The following is a 27,461-nucleotide window of genomic DNA, read 5'->3' on the forward strand; positions in this document are numbered from 1 at the left end:
TTGTAAAATTACAGCTAGACCCTTTGAGGGATGTTAGTCGATTGTTTTTCAGGGGGTATTTGTTTAAATTTTACCTCTGAATAAAGGGTGTAGTTAATTAAAATTATAATTTTATGGGTGTAGTTGTAATTTTGAAAAATGCATGGAGTGTGTGTATTTTGGTCTAATTCCATGGGATATTTGTGTAAGCTTTGCATCTAAATAAGGGGTGTAGCTGTAATTAAAACTATAATCTCGAAAGGTGTAGTTGTAATTTTATAAAAGATATGGAGCGTCTGGTATTTTAGTCTAACTTCAAGATGTACCAATTCAATTATCTTTTAATATAATTATATTTTTAATTTTTTTTAAAAAGTAAGTATAAATTATTTATTAGGGTTATATTTAATAAGTGATACGAAAGTATGATAAAAAATACACGATTAACTGCACATGTTATCGGTGAGTCAAGAAAGGATGTGGGTATGTGGATTCATAATAATTAACAAACAAATGTTCCGAAAGTCCAAAGTGTAGTGCTATGGGTCTGCTGGTGTGCACCTCGTGACTCCCTGAAAATACACACACTTCACCCACTGCCCACTGCCCACTGCCCAGCCACCTTCTTCTCCTTTCCTCTCCTCTATATATATACCAAACCATCTCTCTTTGATTTCCATCACTGCTATATATAATAGTGTCTCCCAGACTGCAGCTCCTGCAGGTAAAGCTATTGTTTCCCCTTCATTTGCTTGTGTGGATTCATTGGATATCATTTTGGTCCGATCAGATGTTCTTGAATTGGAAGCTACTTCTTCGTGTTCATGCAGATGAACTCTGGGTTGTCTTTTGCTGTTTCTGGCTTTTGATTTAGATCTAGTTTTTTGGATTGCTGATGTGATTTCAGAGCATGTTGTTTTAGTGGATCGTCTTGGAACTGCGTGTGTGATTTGAATGGAGAATGATATCAAGTACTTGCTTGATTAATCTTCGTAATTCTAAGTCGCCTGAGTTAAAGAGAACTTTGTTTTGAGGAATTCGAGGATCGTGTTACTATAACATGCTTGTTAGTTTCCTTTTTTGGCAATGTGCATGCTTGGATCAGTTAATTTTCAGTTTTTCCTCTAAATTTGATGATGTTATTGATTGAAACAGGCAATAATCTCACATAGAAGCTGATAATGTCTCCAGCAGCAAGGGATTCAATTAAGCCGAGAGGTATTCTGTTTGTTTTCTCCATATAGTTGTTAGTCCATCAGTATCCAACTCATGCGGCTGATTCTTGGGATTGCAATTTACAAGTGTATCATCTGTAGGTCTAGTGTTCAGTTGTGCACGAAGTCAACTGAAACATTTCAATTTTCTTTCGACTGAGCTTAGTACTCTACTAGAAAGTATGCAGAATATGATAAATGTTTGTTTAGGTGCATCAGAAGACGCATTTGGTTAATTTACTTTTTTTTTCATCTACAGTCACAATAGCTCTTTCTTTCCTTGCCAAAAGAAATAGGTCAGGCAAAATTGACGTAATTATGAACTAATTCCGTGCAAGTGTATCCTCTGACAGTTACTACTATTCACATTAAACCCAAGAGAGGAAAAATCTTTCTATTGCATTGGGGGAAGAAAAGAGAAGAAAATAATGGCCAACACGGATAAACATATGCTTCATCTCCGGTCACTGATCAGTGATTGTCTGTATATATTTTTCAGTATTTGTTTCTACATTCAATTCGCTTTCTTCTATGATTATCCGGAGTAGTCGATTGCATATTTGGCATCTAGATATATATGTGTGTGTGTGTGTGCCCGTGTGTGTTCTTGTGTGTTGTTGAACAACTTAAAAGCTAGTTTTGGCGCTTCTCAGTCCTTTTTAGTCCAATCCTCTAAGCTTCCAAATTTTATTTTGCTTGAGTGTTTAATCTGCTGCAGCAAATTCATGATCACATATTATGAACTTTTTCGTTACTACAATTTTGTTATGTCTATTTTCTTGTCCGTATCTGAACTATATGAACAGATGTTTGCATTGTCGGTGTTGCCCGAACTCCTATGGGTGGCTTTCTTGGTTCTCTTTCATCATTGTCGGCAACCAAGCTTGGATCTATTGCTATTGCAAGTAAATTTACGAACTCTAAACTCCCATATTTATGATAATTTAAATTGTTAGTATTTATTGTTTTTCTGATCCTGTTTTCCAATTTCTGCCAACTTTTAGGTGCTCTGAAGAGAGCAAATATCGATCCATCACTTGTTGAGGAAGTCTTCTTTGGGAATGTGCTAAGCGCAAACTTGGGGCAGGCTCCAGCCAGGCAGGCAGCAATAGGTGCAGGTATCCCAAATACAGTGGTTTGCACGACTGTCAACAAAGTCTGCGCCTCAGGGATGAAAGGTTTGCCTCATACAATTGGAAAACAATAATCTCCGGAAGATATGCATTTTGACTTAATAGGAAGGCCGTACTTCCTGATGACATGGCTATTTTTTGTTCTTCCATTACAGCAACTATGCTTGCAGCACAAAGTATCCAGTTGGGCACCAATGATGTGGTTGTGGCTGGTGGCATGGAAAGCATGTCTAATGTCCCAAAGTACCTGTCAGAAGCAAGGTTGGTACTCTAGTACAAGTGTGGACATGCTTCTCATCTGTCTTGAGTTTCTCTGTGTACATTTCTCTCTACTATACTGTCAACTAAAAAGAGAAAAATGAATGATCAATATGGGATTGCTAATGGATAAATTTACAGGGATCTGGTCACCACCGCTAAGCAGCTTTTATTGTGCAACTGCTTGAGAATGAAGGAACCACCATTTTAGTTTGCATCCGTTACTTAGCTTTTTCCTTATCTGATCATGCCATTGAAATTTATTACAGGAAAATTTGTAGGCTATTATCGCGTTATTATTAGCCTCTGAAATTTGTAGGCTATTATCGTTATGTGCTAGCCACTATTCCTTACTTACATTAACTTTTTAAAAATCAATAAAATATTTGTTAAGATTTATGATTTTTCTAAAGCCAAATTTGCTTTAGGCCCCTTGATATTCTCATAGAATAGTAATACTTCGAGCTTTGGGGCTGCTACAATAAAATGACTAGATCCTTCATTTAGTTCCTGTATCTTATAAGCTTATATTAATTTCTTGTAATAAAGACCTATACGAAGAGTAATTAGTGCTGTAACATTCCAACATAATTGAATACATTGCTTATTTGCTGGATCTTGATATATTCCAGGAAAGGATCCCGACTTGGACATGATTCTGTTGTTGATGGAATGCTGAAAGATGGATTGTGGGATGTTTATAATGACTTTGGCATGGGCGTTTGTGCTGAATTATGTGCTGAACAACATAATATTACAAGAGAGGAGCAGGTGTGTGTATATGTATGGTCTCCAAGCCATTTATATTGGGGAAAAAAGTTTGGTCAACTGTCATATGATTTTGTTCACCATTCTACTTTTTGTTTATAGTAATGTTGCTAGTAAAAGTAATATAACATGTCTTAAAAATCTGTGGCTTCTTTCCATTGGCTTTGATGCTTATACCGCTTAATCCATGCAGGATAATTATGCAGTCCAAAGCTTTGAGCGTGGAATTGCTGCTAAAGATAGTGGTTACTTTACATGGGAGATTGTTCCAGTAAGATTATATCTTAGCTTCTACATGTAGTTCATGACTTCTGTTGTTGAATTATAAACTCTATCTGGTGTATGCAGGTTGAAGTGTCTGGGGGAAGAGGAAAACCACCTATTATTATAGATACGGATGAAGGTCTAGGAAAGGTGAACTCACACAACAAATCCTCTGTATATACAGCTAGAAGATTAGTGAAAAATTTTGTTTCCTACTTTTTCTCTCCATTTGCTTACTTCCATCAACATACTTTTTGGAGTGCATTATCTTTAATAGAAAGAGTTAAGTAAAAGGTCTATTCTGAGAGCAATACTAAGGTGCTTCTATCACCAGTAGAAGGAAAAGTCAATCATTGAGAACAGTAAAGCGATATTCAATGTTTCTTTCCTACTGATCTTGACCAGTAACTTTAAGAAAAGGAAGACACATTTACCAGTATTTTCCATGCATTTAATTTCACCATAGTTGAAAAAGATAAACAGCATAACCTTGCTGTGTATGTTCATGCAAGGAGGTCATGAACTTGGTTATTCACCAAGGGCCATGTAAACCTTTCTCCCTGAGACTGAGTGTATTTTTTGTGTGGTCAGTTTGATGCTGCAAAGTTAAGGAAGCTAAGACCAAGTTTTAAGGAAACTGGTGGTTCTGTCACAGCTGGAAATGCTTCTAGCATAAGGTTTCTTGCTTTTCCCTCATCCTCTCGGTTGATCATATTTCCTGTTGAGTCAGATTATGTAATTAAACATGGATAAGAATATAAAATCTAGTAGGAAATGTTGGAGAGCAACCCTCTTCAGTTATTGCTAACAAGAGATGCGGACCAAGCTCGATTTAACTGCACCCTGAATTTTCATGTGATTCACTCACATTGATTTGGTACTTGCCATTATGTTAATCTCCCATTGTGTTGCACAGGAAGATGGGAAAAGGGAAGATTATTTTTGGAGTCATTTGTTCCCTTTTCAATTTTTTTTAAGGACACAATCTTTTTGGGATTTAGATTTTAAATATGTAATATACATGTTGATTTTCCTGTATGATACAATGAGTTTGATGTTACCCTAAAAAAAATTTCATTCTATCGATTTTATTTTGTACAGATGAAGTTCTAGCCTGGTAGGTGAATGAGCCCTACATAAACTGCCATGGTCCAATAGAACTGTATTGGTCTCATGTAGCAGAAATTCCAGAAACTGCTATTCATGAAGCTTTGCTTTCTCTGGATGTTAAGTGTTGTAGATCTTCTTTAAGTTCATTGATGAGTGAATTTGATCTCATCTGCAGTGACGGTGCTGCTGCTCTCGTTTTAGTAAGTGGAGAGAAGGCTATGAAACTTGGGCTGGAAGTCATCGCAAAGATCACAGGATATGCTGATGCTGCTCAGGTGCTGTGTTTATGCGTGTGTGTCTATCTTCAGAAAATTCCACATTTCTGCACTTCTCATTTTCAACATTGTGATGTTGAGTTTATATTTTTTATACTTAAATGGAGCATATTGTGCAGGCACCAGAATTATTTACGACAGCTCCAGCTCTAGCCATTCCAAAAGCAATTAAAAATGCTGGATTAGAATCATCTCAAATAGACTATTATGAAATCAATGAAGCCTTTGCAGTACGCTCTTATTCTTCTTTTTCAGAAAGCAAAACCACTTTGCTAATACAAAGCTTATCATCTAATTTACCGTCATGATCCCCTGCAGGTTGTGGCTCTTGCAAATCAGAAGCTATTGGGTCTGAATCCGGTTAGTTCTTCAACTTCAAACTGTCTCATGCCCAGCAGAAGGGGCGCGGGGCCCCCTCAAAAAATGACTAAATAGAAAATGAAATAAAATTCAAACACAAGTATTTACTCCGCACTTTTTACATTTTCTCTGAGATCACCTGATATATTTGCAGGAGAAAGTTAATGTACATGGTGGAGCTGTATCATTGGGGCATCCTCTAGGTTGTAGTGGAGCTCGTATCCTAGCCACACTTTTGGGGGTATATTTCAGTTCTGCCAAACTGCTAATATTATGTCTCTTAACAATAAGCTTTCGCTTTTGGGGCCGAAAACCCGAATGCTTTGGCAATCATTAGTTATGAATGTGTGATGTTCATGAATTTATCATTTTTGTTGTGTTCATGACCTGGTAGCGTGTTGTCTTAGGTATTGAGGCAGAAAAATGGAAAATATGGAGTTGGTGGTGTTTGCAATGGAGGCGGAGGTGCTTCAGCCCTTGTCTTGGAGCTTGTGTAATATTTTTCACATTTCGGTAAGTACGACTCACAAATCCACATCTCACTGTCCTATTTCAGTAAGAGTGAAAAGATTGATAATTGCAATTAAAAGTCGCGACCCTTTTTCTTTTTAGGAACGAAGCTGGTCTACTGACTTCGAAGCTAGAAAACATGAACTGAAATTTGGTGGACTTATTACAATATAGTATATAAAGTAGTCTACTAGATCTCATGAATCAGATTTGTCAACTCCAATCTCACTTTTAATTCTGATGAACAATACAATGATCATGATCCACCCGTGTCTAAGCATGTCAGAATCTTTCATTGTATTATATGTCTGATAACGACATTCATTTTGGTGATTCATGTGCCGTTACTCTATGAATTCCAGCTTTAAAGGTCTGATTTGACAGAATGATGTCTACCTCCGTTCCCAGATCTCTTTCAAACTTGCAAGACAGCATATTATCCCTGGTTGCTAGCATAGCCAAACATTAAAGAAATGAATGCCAGAGTGGAGTATATTTCTGTACCATCTTCATGTTTAGGTGAAATTTCCTACTTTTTTTGGCTGTCTTCTTCTGTAACCCAATAACTGAGACCGTAGAAGGGAGTGTATGACTACTCCTGCAGTGTGTATTATCAGAATAAGTATTTCTGCTGCAAATTTCAATCTCAGTTCATCTTTCTGGCTTTATGTTTCTGTAGCACAGAGACAGACAACCTTAAATTGGATTTTAAGGCAACTTCTTCTGTTGCTGAGCTTAAACTGAGAAATCATCCTGGAGAACATTGTGCTTTACTTTTATACTTGTACTTATTTTGAAAAGGTTGATTCCTGTAATGTGATCTTTTCTGTTTTATAATTACGAATATATTTTTATTAGATTGAAAACTATAATATCGCATATGATGTTTACAAAAATTTACAACACCCGTCACGCAGGTCCTTTATATCAATTTAGTGTTGTTTTTTTCAATTCACTCTTGTCTCTTTCACTCTCTGTCAGTTCAGTTTCATCTCTTTTTGTCGGAAATTTTGTCATCAGTTATAAAACTCTATTATACGGACTTACATGTAAGACGGAACAAAATTTCGAATGAAATAATTATAATTTCCAATCTTGTATATTTGTAATTAGTATAAGTTTAAAAAAATTGGGGATGTAAACCCTAAACCATATAATCCATCACACTTTTAGGTAGTCTTGTGTGCCTTTCTCATTGTCTGCTCAGTTTGGGTAGATAGATTTTTGACCTGATTTTATGACAAATTTTAAGGTTGTTTTGTTAGGGGGATAAACCTTTGCCAATCAATTAACATTTATTTTCATTCCTGACCTCAAAATCATTCATATTTCTTAAATCAGTCCCTTGGGCCAAATTATATAATTTTACCTTATTGATTAGTCGGTTCTATTTCTCGATGGTCATTTTGGTCCTTCACATTTAAATTTTTAGGACAATTTACTCTCTCACGCATAAATTTGTCTAGAAAAAACTTAATATTTTGTCAAAACATATATTTAGATTTCATGGGACATATTTATTTAAGAAATAATTTAGTCTTCTAACATGTTATTTTTTAAATAATCTTATTGATTTAAACTTTAATAAAAAAATTATTTAGCCTTAATCATATTTTAAAAAAATATGTTCTGGTGTGGATTTTTAAAGATTACTTGACTTTTAACCTATTTATACACAAATGAAATTGTTATACTTGAGAAATTCTACATAATGTTATATAAAAAAATAGCAAATTATAATTTATTAACTAAAAACTAAATAAATACATATTTCTTATTACTAAATAAATTAAATAAGGATATAATGTGACTTGTTTTAAATAGATTACCAATATCTTTTTTTTATGCACATAATATATATTTTTTGAACTTGACCACATATGTATTGTGAAATATTAACTTACCTAATTATTTAAATATTTTATTAAATTAAAATTAAAGCACTTATGTTTACTAACATTTAACAAATATATTATTTTTCAAATGCAAATTTGGGTCCAAGGATTTAAATTAATATGCCAATGACCAAAATGATTTTTAGAAAGATAATTGAGGAAAATCATATAATTTAATTGATGAAAATTTGTTGGAGGGACTAATCTGAAGTTAATTGAAAAGATGGAAATAATTTTAAATTCATGATCTCATATTTATTGGTAGAATTTTAATTTTATAAAATTTAAATTCATAATTATTTATAGAATTTCAATCGTTTATTGATAAAAAAAATGTGATTATTTTTTATATTGTAATTTTCGACATAAATGCAAAGTTATTTATAGTGTTTAAATAATATAAATATAGAAGCACATAGAGTATACAACATTAATTACTTTCACTTATGACAAATGGAATAAAATTAAATTATTTGTGTTAATTTATATTTATTCAAATTTAAGCTAATTGTAGAATATCAATTTTCGGACATCATCTCTTTTTTCTAGTTGAGATTTTGAGTTGGAATCCTAAATTTCTTTGTTGTAAATAAATAATAACAAAGATGAATATCAACTTTTTTGAAAATTTAATTTAATTTCAAACAAGATTTTAAATAATAAATTGTTGGAACAATGTGCCTTGATCAAATCAATTGGTGGGTTTTAGATTTTAAGTTAAACCCTTCTTATAAATAACAAAAATGGCTAATAATAATTTTTAAAGCGTTAATTGCATTTAGATCCCCTATAAAAATACGAAATTATATTTTTTTCTAGATAAATTTTAAAATTATACTTATACTCCCTTCAAAAAATTCACTGTTTATATACATTATTCCTTTTTGTTAGAATTTGGACATAAAAATTGCATAAATGTTCGAATCTTACCCCTTACTCAATATTTTTATATAATAATTTTATACTTATGAAGAAAAAGAATATAATGATGTCAATTCCACTTTATATATATTTTATAAATACAAAAAATATATATAAAAAATTATTAAATAAGGGGCAAAATTGAAAATTTATGTAATTTCATGTCCAAATTTTAACGATAGAGAGTTGAGTTATGTATAAATTAAATTTTTTTTGAGGGATTGCAATATAATTTTATTTTTATTAAATAACTCAGAAAATATAAATGTAATTAATCTTAATTGGAATTAAAGAAATGAAAATAGGGTGGGGAGTGGGAGCAGTGCACCGTAGAAAGGGAGTTGGGATCACATGGCACACCTGGAACGTTGCCCCACTCTCACTCTCCCTCATCTTAGTTTTGTACTATACGTAACGCCAACGCCTCTCTCTCTGTAGCTTTGATTGGCGGAGTGAGAGAGAAAGAAGACGAAACCCCCGTGGAATACCCTACCTACGGTTTCACTCGGCCATGGCGGTACCATTTTCACCTTCTTCTTTTCGATTTTTACTACTCCTTTGATTATCTGTCTTCTGTGCCCGGGAAAAAAGTTAGTTTCAGTTTTCCCTTACTTTCTTCAACTTCAAATCAATTCGAAAAGTTTCAAGTGTAGAGCAGACTGTTTGAAAGCTTACACCTATATGATTTTTCTGATGAATTTTGGCTTCTTTTTCTTCCCTTAAATCCTTGTTTATGTGTTGAGTCTATCAATGTTGCCTGCGTTAGGAGTAGTAGCGGACGCCTGTGAATTTTCATATTTTATGTAATAATATTAATATTAAAAAAATTAAAATAATGAGCTAAATATTTATAAATTTTGTGAAGAAAAAATTAAGATAATAATGTGTAAATGAGATGAATATTCGATTATTACAGCATAATAATAGCAAAACTGTTAGAAGCAAGAAGAATATTACTTATAAACAAAGATTATTCACAAATTAAAAGAATAGTAAAAAGTATAAATTTTATATGAAGATTTTTAGAAAACAGTAAGATAGTTAAATGGATAATATGGTATTGATCTTGGGTTTGAGCGTATAGTAATTTTGAAGATATTAGGAGAAAACCCGGAAGGCTGCCACATAGACCTTGGGGAACTATGAGCTTGCATTGTGGCTGTCTATTAATAATGAAATTTTTTATATCTTCTGACTTCTACAAGAATTTCTTCTAGATTTGGACTTTTTAATTTCAATAGCCACAGATGAATGTGGCCCTAGGCAACTAATTTAATTGAATATGCAATTGCACAAAATATCAAGGTAGTGATAGCCTGATTCTTTTCTTAAAAGAGACTAAGTCAAGTCCAAAAGAATATATTTATAGTCTTGGATTACTTGTCATGCGTCCAAACTGGCCCAGCATCCCGTGGGCGCTTGGGGCATACACCTCATGTCTTCAGGCATACGTCAGTCCAAGAGGCTAAACACTTCCCTCCTTCACCCTGTGGTATTTGGAATACGTTTAGGCTGAGGGCATGCCCTGAGAAGTCCCTAGCGCCTTTGAAAGCATTAATCAAGTGGAATACGGGTATTGATAATTTCTAGATGTCCAACAAACCAGTCCTTCTTGGGAAAGTGGCCCAAAAATTATACCTCTTTAGTTACAGAATCATCAGTTTTTCTCAACTTGGAGTACCAAACAAAATAGTAACAGTATTTTAAGGAAGAATGAAAAATCTCAACAATTTATTTTTAATCTCTCAAAACACACACTTATTGCTTGTAGAGACTAATTTTCTCTTTTCTCTTCACTTCTTTTTATTATTATATTTGTGTCCTCTCAAGTGAACTCAAATGAACTTTATTTATAATGCCTTCCAGTTTTTATTTTCAATTGCTTAGTCAAATTTTGAAATCATATTGCCAACCAACTTTGATTTTCATTATCTACTTTTTTATCTCAAAAAATGGTTGGCACCTCTTATTTATTTTCCCCAATGGTTGGTACATCCTTATTTATTCAATGATTGGGGCATCCTTGGTTTTTCAACAAGCTTAGCCACCCAAAAGCCTCTGGTTATCTTACTGAGAATTGTTTTGAAAGATTCAACATGAACAACTCTGAGGTTGTTAGCACTCTGCTTGTAGGTCAATCTAACCTCAATTTTTCACACAATGTCTTACAAGTGATAAAGACAAAAAGGACTTGGAAAGACATTGTATGCTTCTGTGGTTGGCTGTTTGATGTATGCTGTAATATGTACTAGACTTAATTTTGCTCATGCAGTTACTGTTGTCAAATGGTGTCTATCTAACCCTGGCAACATTACTGGACAGTAGTGGATGGTTATTTTAATATCTTAGAGGTACTTATAGAATCTGCTTGAGGTTTAGTGATGGTCAAATTTTATTACATGGGTACATAGATGCAAAAATGGCTGGTGATGCCTATTCCAGAAAATCCACATCTGCATACCTAACTAGATTTTGAAGGGGAGCTAGCTCTTTCCAGCTGAGACTTAAAAATTGTTTGATATTATCCACAATTCAGGCAGTGTGTATTGTCATTCCAAATAGGTAGTATCATCCAAAAATAGTAAGAAAAAAAGATTTATCAATGTTTTTTTGTAAAAATGAATTAAAGAAACAAGAACCGCACTTTAAAATTATGAGCGTGGTTCTTTGACTTTAAATATAAAAAAGTTAGAAAGAATAGTTTTTAATCGTGTTAATTAAAAATATATTTAAAATTTTTATTCTTCTGGTCTTTTATAAAAAAATAAAAAATATACATTTAAATTTTTATTCGTCCACATTTAAAAATAAAAAATGTATATTTAAGTTCTTTTTATGTATCTGGCCGTTGAAAGGAAATATTTGTAATAGAATGATATACCATCAGAAATGAATTCGGTTGGCAACTATAGTTGGAGATGTACCTAATTGGTTGAAAATAAGTACTTGCATGCTCTAAATAGATATAATTTGGATGCTTGAAGACACACAATAATGACTTAAGAAAAGAGATGAGAGTTCTTTATAAGTAATAAGAGTGTGTTTTAGAGAAGAGGAGACTGAACTTTTTTTTGGGATTGTTTTCATCCTTCCTTAAAATAGTCTCCCTGTTTTCTTTAGTATTCCAGGTTGAGAAACCTGATGATTTTGTGTTTCAAATTCAAGGCATACTGTCTTGAGAAATTTTGTATTACGCCTATTCTTTTCAGGATGGAATTTTGTAAACCAGCTATAATATAGTAGAAGTTATTTTATGGACTACGATCCTGTGGTCTTTTCCTGATTCGGGTTTTCACACCTAAAAATTTTTGTATCCAAATTTCCTTAGTCTCTTGCATTTTATTTTGAAATTCATGATCTTGATCCAATTCTTATCCAGGATGTGGGGAAAAGATTACTACTTTGGCTGCATTGTATTCATTTATTTTAGCACTGTTCCCCAACAAGTGGTGATGATTTAATTGATTACTGGTGTTAACCTCTGGACCTTTATATTCTTTTTACTCTGCCTACGCATTAGAATGCATGTAAATATTTCTAATATATTACCTCAGGTTAGTATTGTTTGTACTGAATTATTGGGGTTTATGCATGTAAATGTTCTTTTCTTTAGCCGACTCTGGGTGGTAAAATTCCGCACACAAGAGTAGCATAGCATATTGCTTTCTTAAACTTTATGTACTTTCTCTCTTTGTTTAATAATTTTTATGTTTGTATTTCTTTTTAACTTGACACATCTTACTAGTGAAGATTCTATGTGACAACCATCCTCTCTGGGTTTTGATTTGGTATTGTGATAGGCGTGTGATACTCGAGCATTTAGCAAGAAGATGTTTGCATCCATGACGTGTTGTTTGGTTCCATATCGATGGCCGGACATTTCTATTTAACCTGTATGTCACTGGCTTAGTAGCAAATTTGATGACCTATGGAATTTCTTCTTTTGCTTCTAAGCTTTTCCTCAGTTTTCATTACTCTTTTATCTTTCTAACTATCCTAAGAAGTTATCCTACTCGTGCAGTCTTTTGTTCCTGATGCCTGGTTAAAGAAATCATGAATTTAGATCTATGGGCACTCATTTGGTGTTGTCTCCCTTTCTTTACCCTATGAGCAAATTACTTAGTTAATTGGCAATTAATTGTCCACAGGAAAAAGGTCTACCATTACCAAAATTTGGAGAATGGGATGTCAATGATCCAGCATCTGCTGAGGGGTTCACAGTGATTTTTAACAAAGCTAGGAATGAGAAAAGGACAGGTGGAAAGTCGGACTCTCCGCCAAAAGATGAACCCACATATAAGCATGGATCAATACTAGGAAAGCCTCATTCTGTAAGTTGTGGCTGATACTTAATGCTTCCTTGAGTAGATTACTTTACTATTGCTTCTTTTGAGTTTTGAAGCACCCATCTGTTCCTGTGTCGTGCTAGTGCAATTCATTTAGGAATTTCATACAATTCTAAGATGCATTTTGTTTGCATGTCTTTTCATCATCCTTTCAAGATTATATTTTCCTGTTGAAGTACTTTTTAGGTTCACAATTTCCATACTTTTTCCAGTTGATGAAGAATGCATTTAGCAAGATTGATAGGAAAGTTTGCTATGATAATCAGAGTTGGAGTTGATATGAAGTCATTCAATAATGCTGGTGATGGCATAAATGCCAAATACCATTCCTGCGCTCCAAATATAATACTTAGCGATATAGATAACTAAATAGCAATCAGAAATCTTCTTGTAACACTTGTGGATGAGTATTCGTGATTCATTCTGACTTGGTGATCATAATGGTTAGCAGAAGAAGTGGTTTTGCTGCATGCAGTCTGCTTCAGCAGAATCATGAGCAACTCTTGGCCTGAAATGGCTGCATGTGGAAAATTGCTCATCTTAGCCTTCCTCTGCCCAAACATATTGTGGAAGACCGGACCCCTTGTCAAGCTGTGATAGGTCGTGCTGGAATCCCCTCCTTTCATGAGCTCTAGTTTATGAACGACGTGAGCTTTTCAGATGAGAAAATTATAGTTTGCTAAGAAAATTTATTGAATTTATTTGTTCCTGTCTTGGGTTTTGGTTTTCTTTCATTTATTAAATTGCTTTGTTTTGTTTGTGTTCATGTCCTGTTTTTTCTGCATTTCCTTGTGGGCGCTCATGTTACTTTAGGAGACTGCTACAAATATCTTTAATGGCTACTCCGTTGTCTTCTAGGCTTATGCTCATGCGACCTACATACATCTCTCATATTTACGGATTATAAATGAAAATTGGAGTAAAATATGAAAATGTCAATTTCATTACACTCAAATTGATGATATTTTATATATATATACATCATGTGTCTAAAATCTATGCCTTTTATATATTTTAGGAATATTTTATATACATGCCCTAGGTAATTTATACAAAATGTAATATTGATTGACAATAGAAGATCTGACCACTAAATCCCTTAAATCAGTATAGCTTAATTACTACCATTTAGTATCTTCACATTTAGCGCATTAAAAAAATGCCCATGCAAAGAATAAAATTGGCCTCGATGCTTCCCATTATAATTGACCACGTTTCCTCAAACTAAAAGACATGGATACAAAATTCATTAAAGCGACATAAACATCATCATTGGTTAACTAGACTACTTGGAGTGGTACTGTGTGGTTATAATTTCAGTTATTTGCAAGAATAAAAAATCAAAATTTATCAGAGGTAATCAAAAGGAGTAAATGAAAACGACAAGTTAATAGTTTCTCTAAAAATTTGATAAGTCATCTCCATCACCACATTCTCAGATGCCCACTCGAAGTGTTAATAATCTGAATATAACCATACAGATACTTCACATAATAGTATTCCTTTCTGTAATACTGAAGACCATCAAACTGGTTTACGGCATGAGCAAAAATCCATTTCCCTCTTGCCTTCTATGTTCTACTGATTGCCACCCTGATTGAACAGACGAGAAACGAGACCAACTTTCCACCAAGGTGTTGCTGGTAACGTCTCGTTCGTGCTGGATATAAGAGATGGGAGACCACTCTGGGCACCATTAGCAACTGATGTCATCTGTTTCGAACTTGTCCCTGACCTGCAGCACATATAGCCAAGACATCAAATTCTCCAAGCTGACTAAACAAGAGTCTGGCACTACGCCAACCACATAATAGTTATGGCAAACTGCAAACTTATTACAGATGCTGGACAATAACAAACAAGTAGGGCAGAGAAAGGTGAAAATGGACAGGAAAATTCAGACTAGTGCTCTTTATAAGATCGTTGAAGACTTTAACATAGAGCTATTAAAAGTTGCAATATTATGCAGTTGCAGATTCTAGTAGCCAACTGCAAAGAACACTGACTTCTGGTTGGATCATCTAAACTCCAAAAGGGTAAGAACATTTATCATCATAAAGTCATCACTCCAGATGGACCTCCTGGAGGACTAAACTAAACAATGTGCTGCTTTCATCTCTTGTTTTGCAAGCTGTTACAAGTTGCTCATAGAAGATGATGGGTGTGAGTTTAGAAAGGGTCAAGTGGTCTCGAGATGAAGACAATCACACATTGATAACAAAGTCTACACGTTACAGCTCCTTGCAAATTAAGTCCAACCAAACTTCAGTGACTTGTGACTCAAAAACCAAAACTGTAGGGAAAATCAGAATGCGTATTTTGAATAACCAAAGTACATCAACATGACTCCCTATTTTGTCACATCACAGTTGTATTTGCCACAGGTAAATCACCGAGTTTCCACATACAAAAGAGACAACAAAACAAGGTCTATTTGATGCCTGGTCCATGCAAGACCCCTGTCCCCTTGGGATCAAGGTAGGTGGGTGGTGAAAAATCCTTGCCGACCCTACAATCAACAATCAGTAGTCGACTGGAATAAACACAATGGTCAAAATGGTAGGACCACCCGTTTAACTATAGGGTATCCATAGAGTGCAGACTTCAAACTTCATCTGCTTCCTAAAACTATTAAATGCATAAAGGTGTCTGAAATAATCTAGGGAAAAGGACCTAACAGTAGAAAAATTTAACCATTTATCTAAGATATAACTGTAGACCTTTTAAGACTTCAGAATTTGTAGTGACATAAGATATGTATGCCCTATCCTGCACATCTACCTAACGCATGGAAATTGCGTCATATACAATTTGGCATAGTAGATGGCAAAGGTATTGGACATTGACATACTACTTTTCCTACCAATTTATATTTATCTTGGAATTTAATTTGGTAAACAGGGAAATTCTGCAAAGTGATAACTGCATTGCAAACTGCATGCACAAACTTAAAAATCTACATTACGAACTCATTATCATTAAAGAAGGCAAAAATATTAGATACATACACTGGAGGCACCGGACCTTCATACGCAAATGTTGACACACCTTGTCTCTGCTTGTGCTTGGGATTAGCAGAGCATAAGACATACACACGCCCACGTCGCTTCACGGTGCGACAGAACTCACACATCTTTTTGACTGATGAACGAACCTTCATCCTACAATAAGCCGTGGAAATGTCCATCAGCATATCAAACATATAAGAATAAGATTCAATGAAAAATGTGTTAAGAGTTGTGCTTGAAACTATTCTACTATTGAAGAGAGTGTAAACAATACTAGGCGATTCAGAATCAATAAGGATTTTCTAAGAGTTTATTGTAAAAATAAAAAAGCTACCAAATTACCTTGAAGAAAAATAAGTTTTATGGTAATTTAGAGGACAGTATACGCACTTCTAAAAGCATGGACCGCATCTATGGTTTTATAGATTTTCTTTTCCTAAATGACGAAGAAAACATGGATGCAATCCAGATGTTTTGAAGCGTAGATCATGTCCGCACTTCATACTATTATTTTATAAGAAAAGAAAAACGAGTTAGGCAAGGGCAGTCAGTCTGACAATGCCTCACATTAAGGCTGCATGCAATCAGCCTCACATTTGGATCAAGGTGCAGCTATGGATTATACCAATCTGACAACATCATCGGTCAAAAGCCAAATGAATCTTGAAGCTAATTAAGAAGAGGAGCGGTGTTAGCTCAACCATCCTCAACCCTCCTCTGTTTCAAAGCATATTTCTTTCAACCCTCTTGTCAAATTTTAATATTTTTCACAGTTTCAACACTTCTTCTAAACACCTAACTTCTTTTTTCAAAGAAAGAAGAAGAAATTAATCTGAAGGTATGTCCACATTTTTTCGTCATTGAAAAAGAAAAGGAATAATTCTATAAAGTGTAGATCCACGCTGTTAAAATACTCTACAGCAGTTGGTTGGCTCTAAAACATCTTATGAGATGTTTCAAATAACTCACAAGCTCATACAAACAACAATTTTAAGTTCAAATAAAATAACCACCAAAAAGCATTGGCTGTAGATAATGATTAAGCTTAAACCTCAACACTGGACACAGAGAAATCAACAAGAGCAAGTCAGCCAACCCACAAACAGATGAACTTCAACTTCTACTTTGAGTAAGGTAATCCAAGATCAACTTGACCAACACAATTTACAAACATTAATAAAGTCTATAAGCATATCAAATGTTAAAGCCAAGAAAACAACCAGCAAAGCAAACAAGATTGCAGCACCCCCAAAAGCATAATTAATATAACTAATGTAAATCAGAAAGCTAGAAATTAATGAATAGGGAAATAACTTGGAATCATCTTGAGGCCTTCTGAATGAAAGAACTATGCAAACCAAGCATACCATACCAGGACAACTCAATCTGAAACTTAAAATGCCATTTTAACAACACAAATATGCTTGGGCAACGAAGTTTATCCATATTCCTCCAGTCAATCAATTATAACATATATTGCTTAATTTGCAGTACAGCAAACGGGCAGCACCATCTCTGGACTCAAACTAATTAAAACTACCTACTTATCAAACAAGAATCTGAAGAAGTATACATATACACCCAACAGAAATGCCATTTCTTGTACATATACCAGACCACATGGAGGAAACAAAAGAAAACATCACACGAAATTTAAAAAGAAAAAAGAAAAAAAGGGACCATCAAAATCATTCCAAAATTCTACTCATATCCTCTGTTCTTCACCACTAGCAATTTCACAAATAAACAGTCCAAAAATACAGAAAATGAGAAAGAAAATCCACCTTTGCGAAGAGTCTTGGCAGGCCGTGCGGAGGAGAAGGGGAGAGAATAGAAGAGAAGGGGAATTTGGGTCGGAGTCGGGTCGTAGGCTCTATTGCATTTGCTGCACTGACAGTAAATTGGGCCCGTAAGGCCCAACTCCGGGTGGGCAGTGGGAGACATACCTATGATACCTATACCTAGTCATGATGGATATTTTCAATTTAGTCCCTAAAATTTTGATACTATCTAAATTCAATCCTCATATTTTACTAGTGTAATAGATTTAGTCCCTTCTTTTATAGCACAACAAAGTAATCTTGTATATCATAATGAATAATTTCACACTAAACTCAAAATATAACAAACATCTAGAGAGACCTCAAATCCACCATTTCATATATACATTGTAAGAATGTTATAGGAGAAGGAGAAAAAGGAAATGTACAAATAGGATCACTCTCTTCACAATTTTATTAGGAAAAATGAAATCTCCTCACTTAAGAAGCCGCATTTTTGCTTAGGATTGATTTGGTCGGGTTATATTATGCTCATTTCCATCCAATCCACCACTTACATTTTTTTTTAGATAAGGTAAACTGATTTGGTACGATATGAGTTATTCAATGGATTATAGGGACAATTACACGCTTCTCTTTGTATGGTTAGTATAATTATATGTAAAATTTTTATAATTTAAAAAATTACATCTAACATCTATGATATTTGTTTGTGACATATAAGTCCTGTCATTAGTCAAAATTCATCAAATTTTGTTGATATTAATAAAAAAATTAAAAAAAATATATGTTTACTACCAATTTTCTTATTTACTAACTTATAGCAGGTTAAATAAATCTTTTTCTGCCTACATTACCCTCATACATCTTCACGAGTTAATACATGTTAGGAGTTATATCTTTAGCGCTATAAAGATAGTTTAGTTCGAAAAAATTATTTAACCTGCAGCAAGTCAGCTTTAAGTTAATCGAACATAAATATCAATTCTCATTCATTTTTCTTTTTTGGTTAATATCAGCAAATTTTCGTTAATGAAGAATTTATTTATTAGATGGAAGCAAACTTTAGGATTATGGGTGTTAGATATAATGCTCAAGTTGTAGAAGGAGTATGTATTGATGGGTATGGTCTAAAAGTGATTGGCCCAGAAGAAAGTCAGTCAGCCCAAGGACGCTAGGCTTAGCCCAAGGAGGAGCACCCTGCATGGTTCGACCCAAAAGGGAGGCTCACTAAGCTCAGTTCAAGAAAGAGCCCACCATACTAGAACCTGTCCAAGAAACAAGTTGGTCCATTAAAATTGGACCAAGAAGGAGGCCCAGTACGAAGGCCTACTGCACCTTTCTAAGGCCAGGCTAAGGGAAGGAAAGTGCCCTCAAGGGGTTGGACTCTTCAGCCTAAGAAGGACTCTTGGCAAGGCAGGAGTCTTCACGAAGGAATCCTTCCTCATCCAAAGACGTGTTGCGCAAGGAGCGGATAAAGGGCGACCTTATCCACCAAAAGCCCCCTTCCTTCTCGGATATGCAGCTCTCTCCAGAGTCCCTACGAAGAGGGGTTCCTCCTCTATAAATATGGAAAGCACCCCTCAACAGACCTTCCCTTCCTATCAACATTATGAGAACTCTCTTGCTGCTACTTTACCATTCTATAATTTGTGCTCTTGCATACGAGATTCTTATTTCTATCATAATTTATTTCTGCATTTATTTATTTTTAAATCCAGGACTAATTTAAAAATCTAAGTGCTAACGTGTTGTTTTGAAAGTCCCTTTTCTCAAGTGCTTTTGCTCAATTGGCCCAAACACAACATCAAGATCCAAAAACTTTAAATTCATGCTAAAATTGCATACACATATAATTATACCAAACCTTATAAGAAGAAAATGCAATTATCGCTTAATTATCATCATTCTTAAAAGAAAGTGGGATTGACAATCCAAGTCCAACCCACATGAGGTTGAGATTGAGGATGATTAATCTTCCGTTGCCCAATTTGATCTGAAATTGAAAAGAGAATGATTCAATATGCTATTCTCTCTCTCTCTCTCTCTCTCTCTCTCTCTCTCTCTCTCTCTCTCTCTCTCTCTCTCTCTCTCTCTCTCTCTCTCTCTCTCCAAATCGTATTATGTTAACCACAATTATTTTGTTAACAACAGTCCTCAATTTTATCATACATTAATTTATCCCATCCCACCAAAATTAAAATTTGTTGGCCATAGTACCTCACTCATTTTTCTTTCACGATCAGAAAATCCTTGTGCCGAACATAATGATTATTTGGTTAAGTTTTAGCGTATTTTCAAGAAACTGATTTTAGTGAAATCAAATATTAATTTAAAATTTGTAAAGTGCTTCTACAAAGCACAATATGATTTTAAAAAAGTTCCAAGCGTTGGTACAAATTGCCATCAGCACGAAAGTTATATCAACTAAGGAAGCCATATTAACTCCATAAAATAGAACGAAGCAAAGCAGAGAATGAACAGACACACACACACACACATACATACATACATGCATTCCCTATATTCCCACAAGTTATTGCCATTATTGAATTAAAATTTAGCGACGAGGGTCTTAATCTTGTAAACACGCAGCAGAGGAAGATGATTAATCTACGGAAGGAAAACTGTGTCAAAAGTTGAGCAGAAAAGATTGATGGGAGGATTATTTTTAACATCTGGAGGAAGTGTTTTTCACTTGTACAACTTGTCGAGCTCATCCTTAAACTTGGCCTTCAATTGCTCCCTTTTTAGTTTGAGAGCGGCAGTCACCAGCCCAGATTCTGGAGTCCAGGGATCCGGCAGCAACTTGATCTTTGCTGGGATTTCGAACTTGTCCAGTTTTGCTGCTTTTGCTTCCTGTAATATTGCATAAAACAGCTCAGCATTCAAAGAAGTTACAGGAATAAATGTTGCTCTTCTCATTTCTAGTATATGCATGCAACAAATGCAGTTGAAATGATCTATAGTGAGACGAAAAAGTATCTGGCACTCGGACGACAAGAATACAAACAAGAACTCTAGGCTTGCGAGTGTTTGGGGAGGTGGTGGGTGGTGGAAGGACAGGACAATTACTTCCTTTGAACTGTTGCAGGTATAATGAATTTTGAAGGAAACAAATATGCAGCAACCACTGGATTGTGTCTAACCTCAATTTGAATGTCTTGACATGAAACTTATTATTCTCATACAAGGGAAAGGAACAAACCTTGAGAAGTGACTGTTGGACCTCATTTTTAGCTTCTGCTTTCTCACACAACTCTGGGAAGTCATTGTACTTAATTCCAGATTCTTTGGCCCATCCTTCAAGGGTCTGACGTGCAGGCACAACTAGAGCAACACAAAAGTTGTGGTATGGATCTGCATAGACCATGATGTTTTCTACATACTTGCTCGAAACAAGTGCAGCCTCAACCTGCAAGAGCATCATCTTTGATCAGCAAATTTCTAGTTCATTTTAAAAACTGTGCAGGAAAGAGCGAGGCAGACAAAAGAAACGAGACATCATGTTTGACAGAGACAGGCAATAATTTTTCATGGTAAACTTGATTCCATCAACTCTCAAATAAAAGCATGTTAAGCACCTTGCCAAGCGAGATGTATTCCCCGTGTTGAAGCTTCACAATATCCTTCTTCCTGTCGATAATCTCGAGGCATCCATCTGGGTGAAACCTTCCAATATCACCAGTATAGAACCAATGCATGCCTTTTTCATCAACCTATATAAGCAAAATAAGGAATTGATTAGAAATAGACAGCGGCTTTAAGCAGTCACTATATGAATTTAGGAGAACGACTCTGCACCTTGTACACTTCTGCAGTTTTGGCATCATTACTGAAGTAACCAGCAGTCACACTGGCCCCACCAACAACAACCTCTCCTCGTGGCATAGGCTTATCAGATATTGTGTAACCACCTTCTTCCCAAGAAACAAGCTGCCGAGATGAAATCAAGCCCAAATCAGAAAAGCAGGCAAAGCCAAAAACTGTTCTGTTTCCACAAGATTTCAACTATTCAAAGTATAAGTAGTTTCATCTGCCCCTTGTTATCTTCTTCAAATCTTTTCTGGGGGCATATCTTTGGACAGGAGCCCTCCAGACCAAAAAAAACTAGATGTTTCGCATATTAAATCTTGCCAGCCACCCACGGACACAGGCACAAGCATTTGTATATACGGATAATATGTAATTAATGCAACAAATTAGAGCAAGGCAACTCATAACTCAGTTAACTCACACGCCTCTATGAGATTATAACTAATATTTGCACAGGATGGCATTGACTTCAAAGTCTAATGTTCAGAAAGTATTATTTACAGATGTTTGTGCCTGTGCACAGAATGACATTGCCACACAACACACACACACACACATATATATATATACAAGACAAATAGACACACATTAAATCCCAACAATGCACTAAATGCAGCAAGAACTCCATTAACTTGCCTACCCCTATAATGAAATTAAAACTAATTCTCACCCAGAATGACATGGATTTCGAAGTCTAATGTTCAAAAGGTATTGTGGAATAAAAAGATTCAACAATCCAATCGTATGTATGGTCACTTCAGGAAGCATATTTGCAAACAAGTATTCTTCCGTGTTATAGAGGCAAACAACTTCTGGTAAAGATTGTTGCAGAAGCTACTACAACAGATCTTAGAAGGTTTGTTTGTTACAGAAGCTACTACAGATATCAGAAGGTTTGTTTATGATGTTAAGTATTTCAGAAATGATATTTTTAAACTATGAATAAAGCATGTATTCAATTCAGAAATTCAAAGAAAAATACACTCGATTCAGATCAAATGAGCTTTGCAATTCCAAGCAGGGAGATGAGAGCTTTATTTTTTTATCAAGTAATTTATCAGCGTATTCAGGAAATATACCTTGATGTAGCAAGAAGGAAGAGGAGGACCAACACGCCCAACAGAAATGTCATCCCACTCTGAAAATGCAGCACCAGCACATGTTTCTGTCAGGCCATATCCTTGACCAATGGGAGCCCTGGAAAAGAGAAGCAGGCACTAACGTGAAAGAACTATCTAATGTACGTTGATAACAATTCATCAAAGCCTGCAGCAGAAGCAAGCTACTCTATAAGCTGGGTGAGTTAAACATACAGCTAAGCAGGTTATATTATTATTTCTATATAATCAAACTCTAATAGAAATTACCCCATGCAAATGTTGATAAATCTTTGTGTATCTCCAGATAAAGGAGCTCCACCACAAAGCATGAATCGAATTTCTCCTCCAAGGATAGACCTTATCTTTTTAAAAACAACTATATCCCACAACAGAGCTTCTACTCCCCATGCCCCAAACCAGCTTCCTTCAATTGCCACCAGCCGGCGACTGTAAGCAATCTTGAAAAGTTTCTTAACAATACCTCCTTTCTCCTCAACCTAAGACATAAACAAGATTAAGAAGAGAGTAGTAGAAACTCTTTAGCCTTTTAAAGCTTCAGATAGACATAATGTGTTTTAATGATAAGAAAAAGTGCACCGCCTAGATAACCTTCTTCACAACACCATCTCTGACACGGTCAAGTATAGCGGGAACAGCTGCCATCAACGTAGGCTTTAACACAGAGGCATCTCCCTTGGTTCCTTTTTTTATTTTGTTGGATGTGTCTGTCAACGTCAGTGCCGAGCCATAACCAATTGCAGCACCCGCAGTTAACATGACAGTCTGTAGAAAAAACCATCTTAGCTCGCTGCAATATTCAGCCTTGATCACAAAGAAGACTTTCAATTAACATATTACCTCAGCAGCTAGTTCGAATACATGAGCTAGAGGCAAGTATGCTAAGTAGACATCCTTTCTTCCAATGCTTGGGATCACAGTCATAACTGCTGCCGCAGTGGCCACAATATTGCCATGAGTCATCATAACACCCTACAGATTAAATTGATAAAATCATGTTAGCAAGAATCCTGCTGTAGGAGAAGCCAATTGCACAATCAAAAAATTTGAAACAAACAATAAGTACCAGGCATAAGTTCATCTAAATTTTAATGCAATGACAGGTCAGAATCTGGAAAGTTAAAAGTAATCATAAACTATACCTTTACTTTTTTTATAATACACTCACTTGTTCCCATAACATCTCACCGCCTTCTCACATCAATAAAGAATTTGCTTTAGTGTTGCATGGACATCACTATTTATACTCGATAAGATATAAATTAAAATATATGATTGGTCAATTATTTTATGTATATTACGAGGTCATTTAGTATATTTCCCACTTTCTTTGTGAATGGACAGCAAGTTGGAATACAAAATAGATAACAGCTGAATATAAACAAGGTTTCTAGGCAGGATCACATTTATCTCCACCAAAGTTAAATATGTTATATATATATATATATATATATATATGACAAGATTTTTAGGGGTGATCATATTTATCTCCACCAAAGATGAGACTCACTACCTTTGGGAGGCCTGTGCTGCCACTTGTGTACATTATCACAGCAATGTCTTTCTTGATTGGCAGATTAGGCTGAGCGGGATTATTTCTTCCAAGCTTCTCCACCTCCGAGAAAGAGGAAACTTGCCAGTTACCGCTTTCTTGAGTAACAGTGGAACCACTGGAAGAGTCCTCATCATCAAAATAGACAATGTTTCTAAGGGTAGTCAGGCTTGAACTTAGGGCAGCCAACTTCTTCAGTTGCTTGGAATCACAAATCAGGGTTGTAACTTGAGTCTGTCAAAAACTTGCAAACATGAGTATTACAGTTGTTATATCAGAAATCAATCTCAAAAGGTAACCAGAGAAGAAAGCAGAATCTAGAAAGCAGAAAACGGTAAAGATCCTTTAGGGAACAAATAGCAAAGAAACAAATCTGGAAGAAAACTAGAGTTTCAGTTTGAGGATAAATTGCAGCCACCTCATTTAATGAGTGAATTAGGGCATCATCTCCTAAAGATGCATAAATGGTAACAACGGTGATGTTCTGCCGGAAGCATGCCTGAAACAAGAGAAAGTAAAATTACACGATTGCCACGGAAAACTAAAAAATTAAAAGAAGGGGGATTTAGAGAGAGACGGAGAGAAGTTCAAAGATTCACAAGAGAACTTCCATGTTACCTGGAATGCAATGAGCCACTCTGCTCGGGTTTCAGAAAAAATGGCAGCACGGGTATCCACATCATGACCTAATTTAAGAAGACCAGATGCAAAGTTGCATGCACGATCAAATATCTGTCGATAAGTTTCCCACTGGTACTCTCCCAAGTGAAGCTTCTCAAATTTTCTCCCGTCACTAGATGTAACAAGATCCTTAGCAATAACCTTTCTAGTCCCAAGAAAGTTTTGTTGTGAATATCTTTTACATGACTGTTCAAACAGTGCTGCCATGGTTGTGGCCCCTTCCCAAGGAACCTCGACTAATTTGGGGAATCTAGCATTGCGCACCGCAAAGCCAGCCTCACCACCAACTTGAACTGGAACTCCTCTCTGCTTCAACTTTTTTCTCCCTTGAAGTACCAGGGAAAGTAGTATAGGTGTAACTATGGCAACAATGACAGCACAAGTGACCCCATATGTTCCATTATCTTTAAAAATTGATAAATAATCACTGATTCCAACATTCTTCATCGTGTTCGTGTTCAAGTTGCTTTCCGCAGACTCACTCATCATGCAATTTATATGCAACTAACTTTTGATGATCAACATTCCTATGCAGAAAGAAGAGGTAATCAGGTATCAGATTCAAGTTAAAGAACCAGTCACACAGTTGGCATATTTAAGCTCAAACAGAATGCGGATCAATACACAAAGATGAAGGATTACAGAAGCATTACGCAACCATCTTCCAGTCCGATCTTTCACTATGGTATGCTAGAAAATAAAAGGAACCAGAGACATAAAAAGAACAGACTTCACATATGATCCCATGGACAATTTTAATTGAAGTTAAAATTACGTATACATGTCTGTGTGCAGCCCCATAAATTCACTTCACACAAAAGACACAGTAAAGGAAAACGATGTGCATAAAACTAAATTATTGAAAGAGCAGTCACATAATGTAACACATTTTAATCTTTTTGTCTATAACCTCAGACACATCAATCAAATATTGATTAATGCATAATCAATAGACCCCTATTTGAAAACAGCTCTTCTGCCCAGATATGAAATGTTCCAAATATTTAATGGGAAAGCACAGATTTTGGCGTATCAAGACCACTCTGCTCGTAAGAGATAGTAATAAATTGGTAGAACAGCCAACTCAAGAGTCAAGAAACCTGAGAATGGGCCAAAAATAGAAAGTAAAAAGTTCCAAAATAGGCCAATATAGACTCCAATCAGTGATATAAACGAAAAGCTATTAATTGAAAAGAACCATAAAAAACCACTATCATAAAAACTTATAAAAACAAGTTAAAAAAGAAAAAAGAAAAACAAATCTAATCTCAATACATCACTATTGCTTCAAAGCAGAACGAATGAAAAGGAAGGCAGCAGCCTATATCAATTTAAAACACACAAAAGATAGAAACTCACGAATCAGTTCAGTTTAACAACAAAATGGGATCATACATAGATTTAACGAAAATCTTGATTTCTGGGGGGGGAAGCCATCAAAATTGCGATCATATTACAAAAAGAAAACCCTAAAATAAACAAATAGTCTGTACCTTGATTGCCGAGAGGCGAAGGCAAAGGAGAGGGTTTCAATAGTTCGGTTAGCTTAGAAAAGAAAAAAGTCTGATCATGCAAAATGAGAAAAGCTGAAGGAATAATCTGTTCTAGTACAATGTTAGTGGTGGTGGGGGTATAAATAACACGCGAAGCTCTACTGCTGTTTCCATATTTTACAATCTCGCCCCAGTTCTTCTCTTAATTAAGAATTAACCCCTAATTATTTGTGAATTAGACAAGAAACCCCCAGCTATTTTTTCTTTTCATTTTCCTTCCTTTTTCTTTTTTCTTTTTAAATTTAAAAATTAAATTATTTAACCCATTTAATTATCAAATATTAGCATAATTTTTTTAGCTATTTTTAGTTTAAAAATAATTTAAATTATTATAATAAAATTGATTACAATATAGCACAGACCATTTAAATAATTCAGTCGAGAATTAAGAGACAATTTTAATAAATAAATAAATAAAGCCTTTTATTGATTATTGAAAAACATTGTTATTTTATTTTTAATTGTAATCACTCTAAGTATCGAATTATTATTTTAAATTTATTATTTATTGCCATACGATAGTTATATTATTATTACGAGGCATAAAATCATCTATGTACATCAATGTTGAAAAGATACTATCCAAATTATCTTGACATAGAAACAAATATAATAATAAATTAATTTACGCGAACAATTTCTTAAATAAAATAAATTAAATTGGCAATTCCTAATATTAGATTTAATTACATAAATATTTAATAATTTTATAAAATTATAAGTACACTTCTATGAAATAAAAACTTACGCAATTTATTAAATTATATGAAATGTTCGTATGATAGATGTAATTTGAAGAGGTATCGATAATTTACCCTTTAAAATATATACAGATAGAAAATACACGAAAAAAATATATGAATTACAAGGAAGTATTTAGCTGATTTTTTTAATATAAGGATATTTTTGCAATTTCATA

General features: G+C 34.8%; 4 protein-coding genes across 8 annotated transcripts; 2 read left to right on the plus strand and 2 right to left on the minus strand.

The window, feature by feature from the left end:
* The first annotated feature begins 511 nt into the window (after positions 1 to 511).
* LOC105167406 (acetyl-CoA acetyltransferase 2-like) lies at positions 512 to 6,539 on the plus strand. Of its 3 annotated transcripts, none has more exons than XM_088884020.1 (15): positions 512 to 703; positions 1,135 to 1,197; positions 2,000 to 2,098; positions 2,198 to 2,371; positions 2,482 to 2,587; positions 3,217 to 3,355; positions 3,546 to 3,623; positions 3,701 to 3,766; positions 4,208 to 4,293; positions 4,902 to 5,001; positions 5,121 to 5,231; positions 5,320 to 5,361; positions 5,516 to 5,602; positions 5,769 to 5,874; positions 6,280 to 6,539. In XM_088884020.1, the coding sequence occupies exons 2-14, from the start codon at positions 1,161 to 1,163 to the stop codon at positions 5,856 to 5,858; spliced, it is 1,215 nt and encodes a 404-aa protein (XP_088740146.1). In that variant the 5' UTR covers positions 512 to 703; positions 1,135 to 1,160; the 3' UTR covers positions 5,859 to 5,874; positions 6,280 to 6,539. The 3 variants fall into 3 exon arrangements, with proteins under 3 accessions (XP_088740146.1, XP_088740147.1, XP_011085410.2); XM_088884021.1 differs by lacking the exon at positions 6,280 to 6,539 and adding an exon at positions 5,974 to 6,137; XM_011087108.3 differs by having other exon boundaries at positions 513 to 703; positions 6,234 to 6,539.
* Positions 6,540 to 9,034: 2,495 nt separating this feature from the next.
* On the plus strand, positions 9,035 to 13,799 carry LOC105167407 (RPM1-interacting protein 4 (RIN4) family protein). Of its 2 annotated transcripts, none has more exons than XM_011087109.3 (3): positions 9,035 to 9,204; positions 12,836 to 13,018; positions 13,482 to 13,799. In XM_011087109.3, the coding sequence occupies exons 1-3, from the start codon at positions 9,199 to 9,201 to the stop codon at positions 13,527 to 13,529; spliced, it is 237 nt and encodes a 78-aa protein (XP_011085411.1). In that variant the 5' UTR covers positions 9,035 to 9,198; the 3' UTR covers positions 13,530 to 13,799. The 2 variants fall into 2 exon arrangements, with proteins under 2 accessions (XP_011085411.1, XP_011085412.1); XM_011087110.3 differs by having other exon boundaries at positions 9,046 to 9,204; positions 13,485 to 13,799.
* A 604-nt stretch (positions 13,800 to 14,403) lies between these two features.
* On the minus strand, positions 14,404 to 17,980 carry LOC110012389 (Ribosomal protein L36). 2 transcript variants are annotated; one of them, XM_020695665.2, is made up of 3 exons: positions 17,826 to 17,980; positions 16,042 to 16,194; positions 14,404 to 14,768 (listed from the first exon to the last, which is right to left on the minus strand). In XM_020695665.2, exons 2-3 carry the CDS (start codon positions 16,191 to 16,193, stop codon positions 14,612 to 14,614), a joined length of 309 nt encoding a protein of 102 aa, XP_020551324.2. In that variant the 5' UTR covers position 16,194; positions 17,826 to 17,980; the 3' UTR covers positions 14,404 to 14,611. The 2 variants fall into 2 exon arrangements, with proteins under 2 accessions (XP_020551324.2, XP_088740148.1); XM_088884022.1 differs by lacking the exon at positions 17,826 to 17,980 and adding an exon at positions 17,722 to 17,746.
* Positions 17,981 to 20,348: 2,368 nt separating this feature from the next.
* Positions 20,349 to 26,614, minus strand: LACS8 (AMP-dependent synthetase and ligase family protein). The gene is made up of 12 exons (XM_011087111.3): positions 26,483 to 26,614; positions 24,927 to 25,516; positions 24,727 to 24,807; positions 24,270 to 24,542; positions 23,597 to 23,728; positions 23,348 to 23,521; positions 23,006 to 23,235; positions 22,718 to 22,835; positions 21,627 to 21,758; positions 21,407 to 21,541; positions 21,031 to 21,237; positions 20,349 to 20,681 (listed from the first exon to the last, which is right to left on the minus strand). The coding sequence occupies exons 2-12, from the start codon at positions 25,476 to 25,478 to the stop codon at positions 20,517 to 20,519; spliced, it is 2,199 nt and encodes a 732-aa protein (XP_011085413.2). The 5' UTR covers positions 25,479 to 25,516; positions 26,483 to 26,614; the 3' UTR covers positions 20,349 to 20,516.
* Positions 26,615 to 27,461: the final 847 nt, after the last annotated feature.

This window comes from Sesamum indicum, linkage group LG8 (genome assembly GCF_026168435.1).
Source record: "Sesamum indicum cultivar Baizhima isolate 11 linkage group LG8, ASM2616843v1, whole genome shotgun sequence".
NCBI lineage: Eukaryota > Viridiplantae > Streptophyta > Magnoliopsida > Lamiales > Pedaliaceae > Sesamum > Sesamum indicum.

What these genes read in the sequence shown, in the direction of transcription:
- LOC105167406 (XM_088884020.1), top strand. Translation starts at nt 1,161, where the DNA reads ATGTCTCCAGCAGCAAGGGATTCAATTAAGCCGAGAG. An exon ending in TGGATCTATTGCTATTGCAA is followed by an intron (nt 2,099 to 2,197) that starts GTAAATTTACGA and finishes GCCAACTTTTAG; the next exon opens with GTGCTCTGAAGAGAGCAAAT. An exon ending in AAGTACCTGTCAGAAGCAAG is followed by an intron (nt 2,588 to 3,216) that starts GTTGGTACTCTA and finishes GATATATTCCAG; the next exon opens with GAAAGGATCCCGACTTGGAC.
- LOC105167407 (XM_011087109.3), top strand. An exon ending in TACTAGGAAAGCCTCATTCT is followed by an intron (nt 13,019 to 13,481) that starts GTAAGTTGTGGC and finishes CATAATGGTTAG; the next exon opens with CAGAAGAAGTGGTTTTGCTG.
- LOC110012389 (XM_020695665.2), bottom strand. Translation starts at nt 16,193, where the DNA reads ATGAAGGTTCGTTCATCAGTCAAAAAGATGTGTGAGTTCTGTCGCACC. An exon ending in GAAGGTCCGGTGCCTCCAGT is followed by an intron (nt 14,769 to 16,041) that starts GTATGTATCTAA and finishes TATGTGCTGCAG; the next exon opens with GTCAGGGACAAGTTCGAAAC.
- LACS8 (XM_011087111.3), bottom strand. Translation starts at nt 25,478, where the DNA reads ATGATGAGTGAGTCTGCGGAAAGCAACTTGAACACGAACACGATGAAG. An exon ending in GCAGCACAGGCCTCCCAAAG is followed by an intron (nt 23,729 to 24,269) that starts GTAGTGAGTCTC and finishes TTTAATCTGTAG; the next exon opens with GGTGTTATGATGACTCATGG. An exon ending in TTCCTTCTTGCTACATCAAG is followed by an intron (nt 21,759 to 22,717) that starts GTATATTTCCTG and finishes TCATCTCGGCAG; the next exon opens with CTTGTTTCTTGGGAAGAAGG.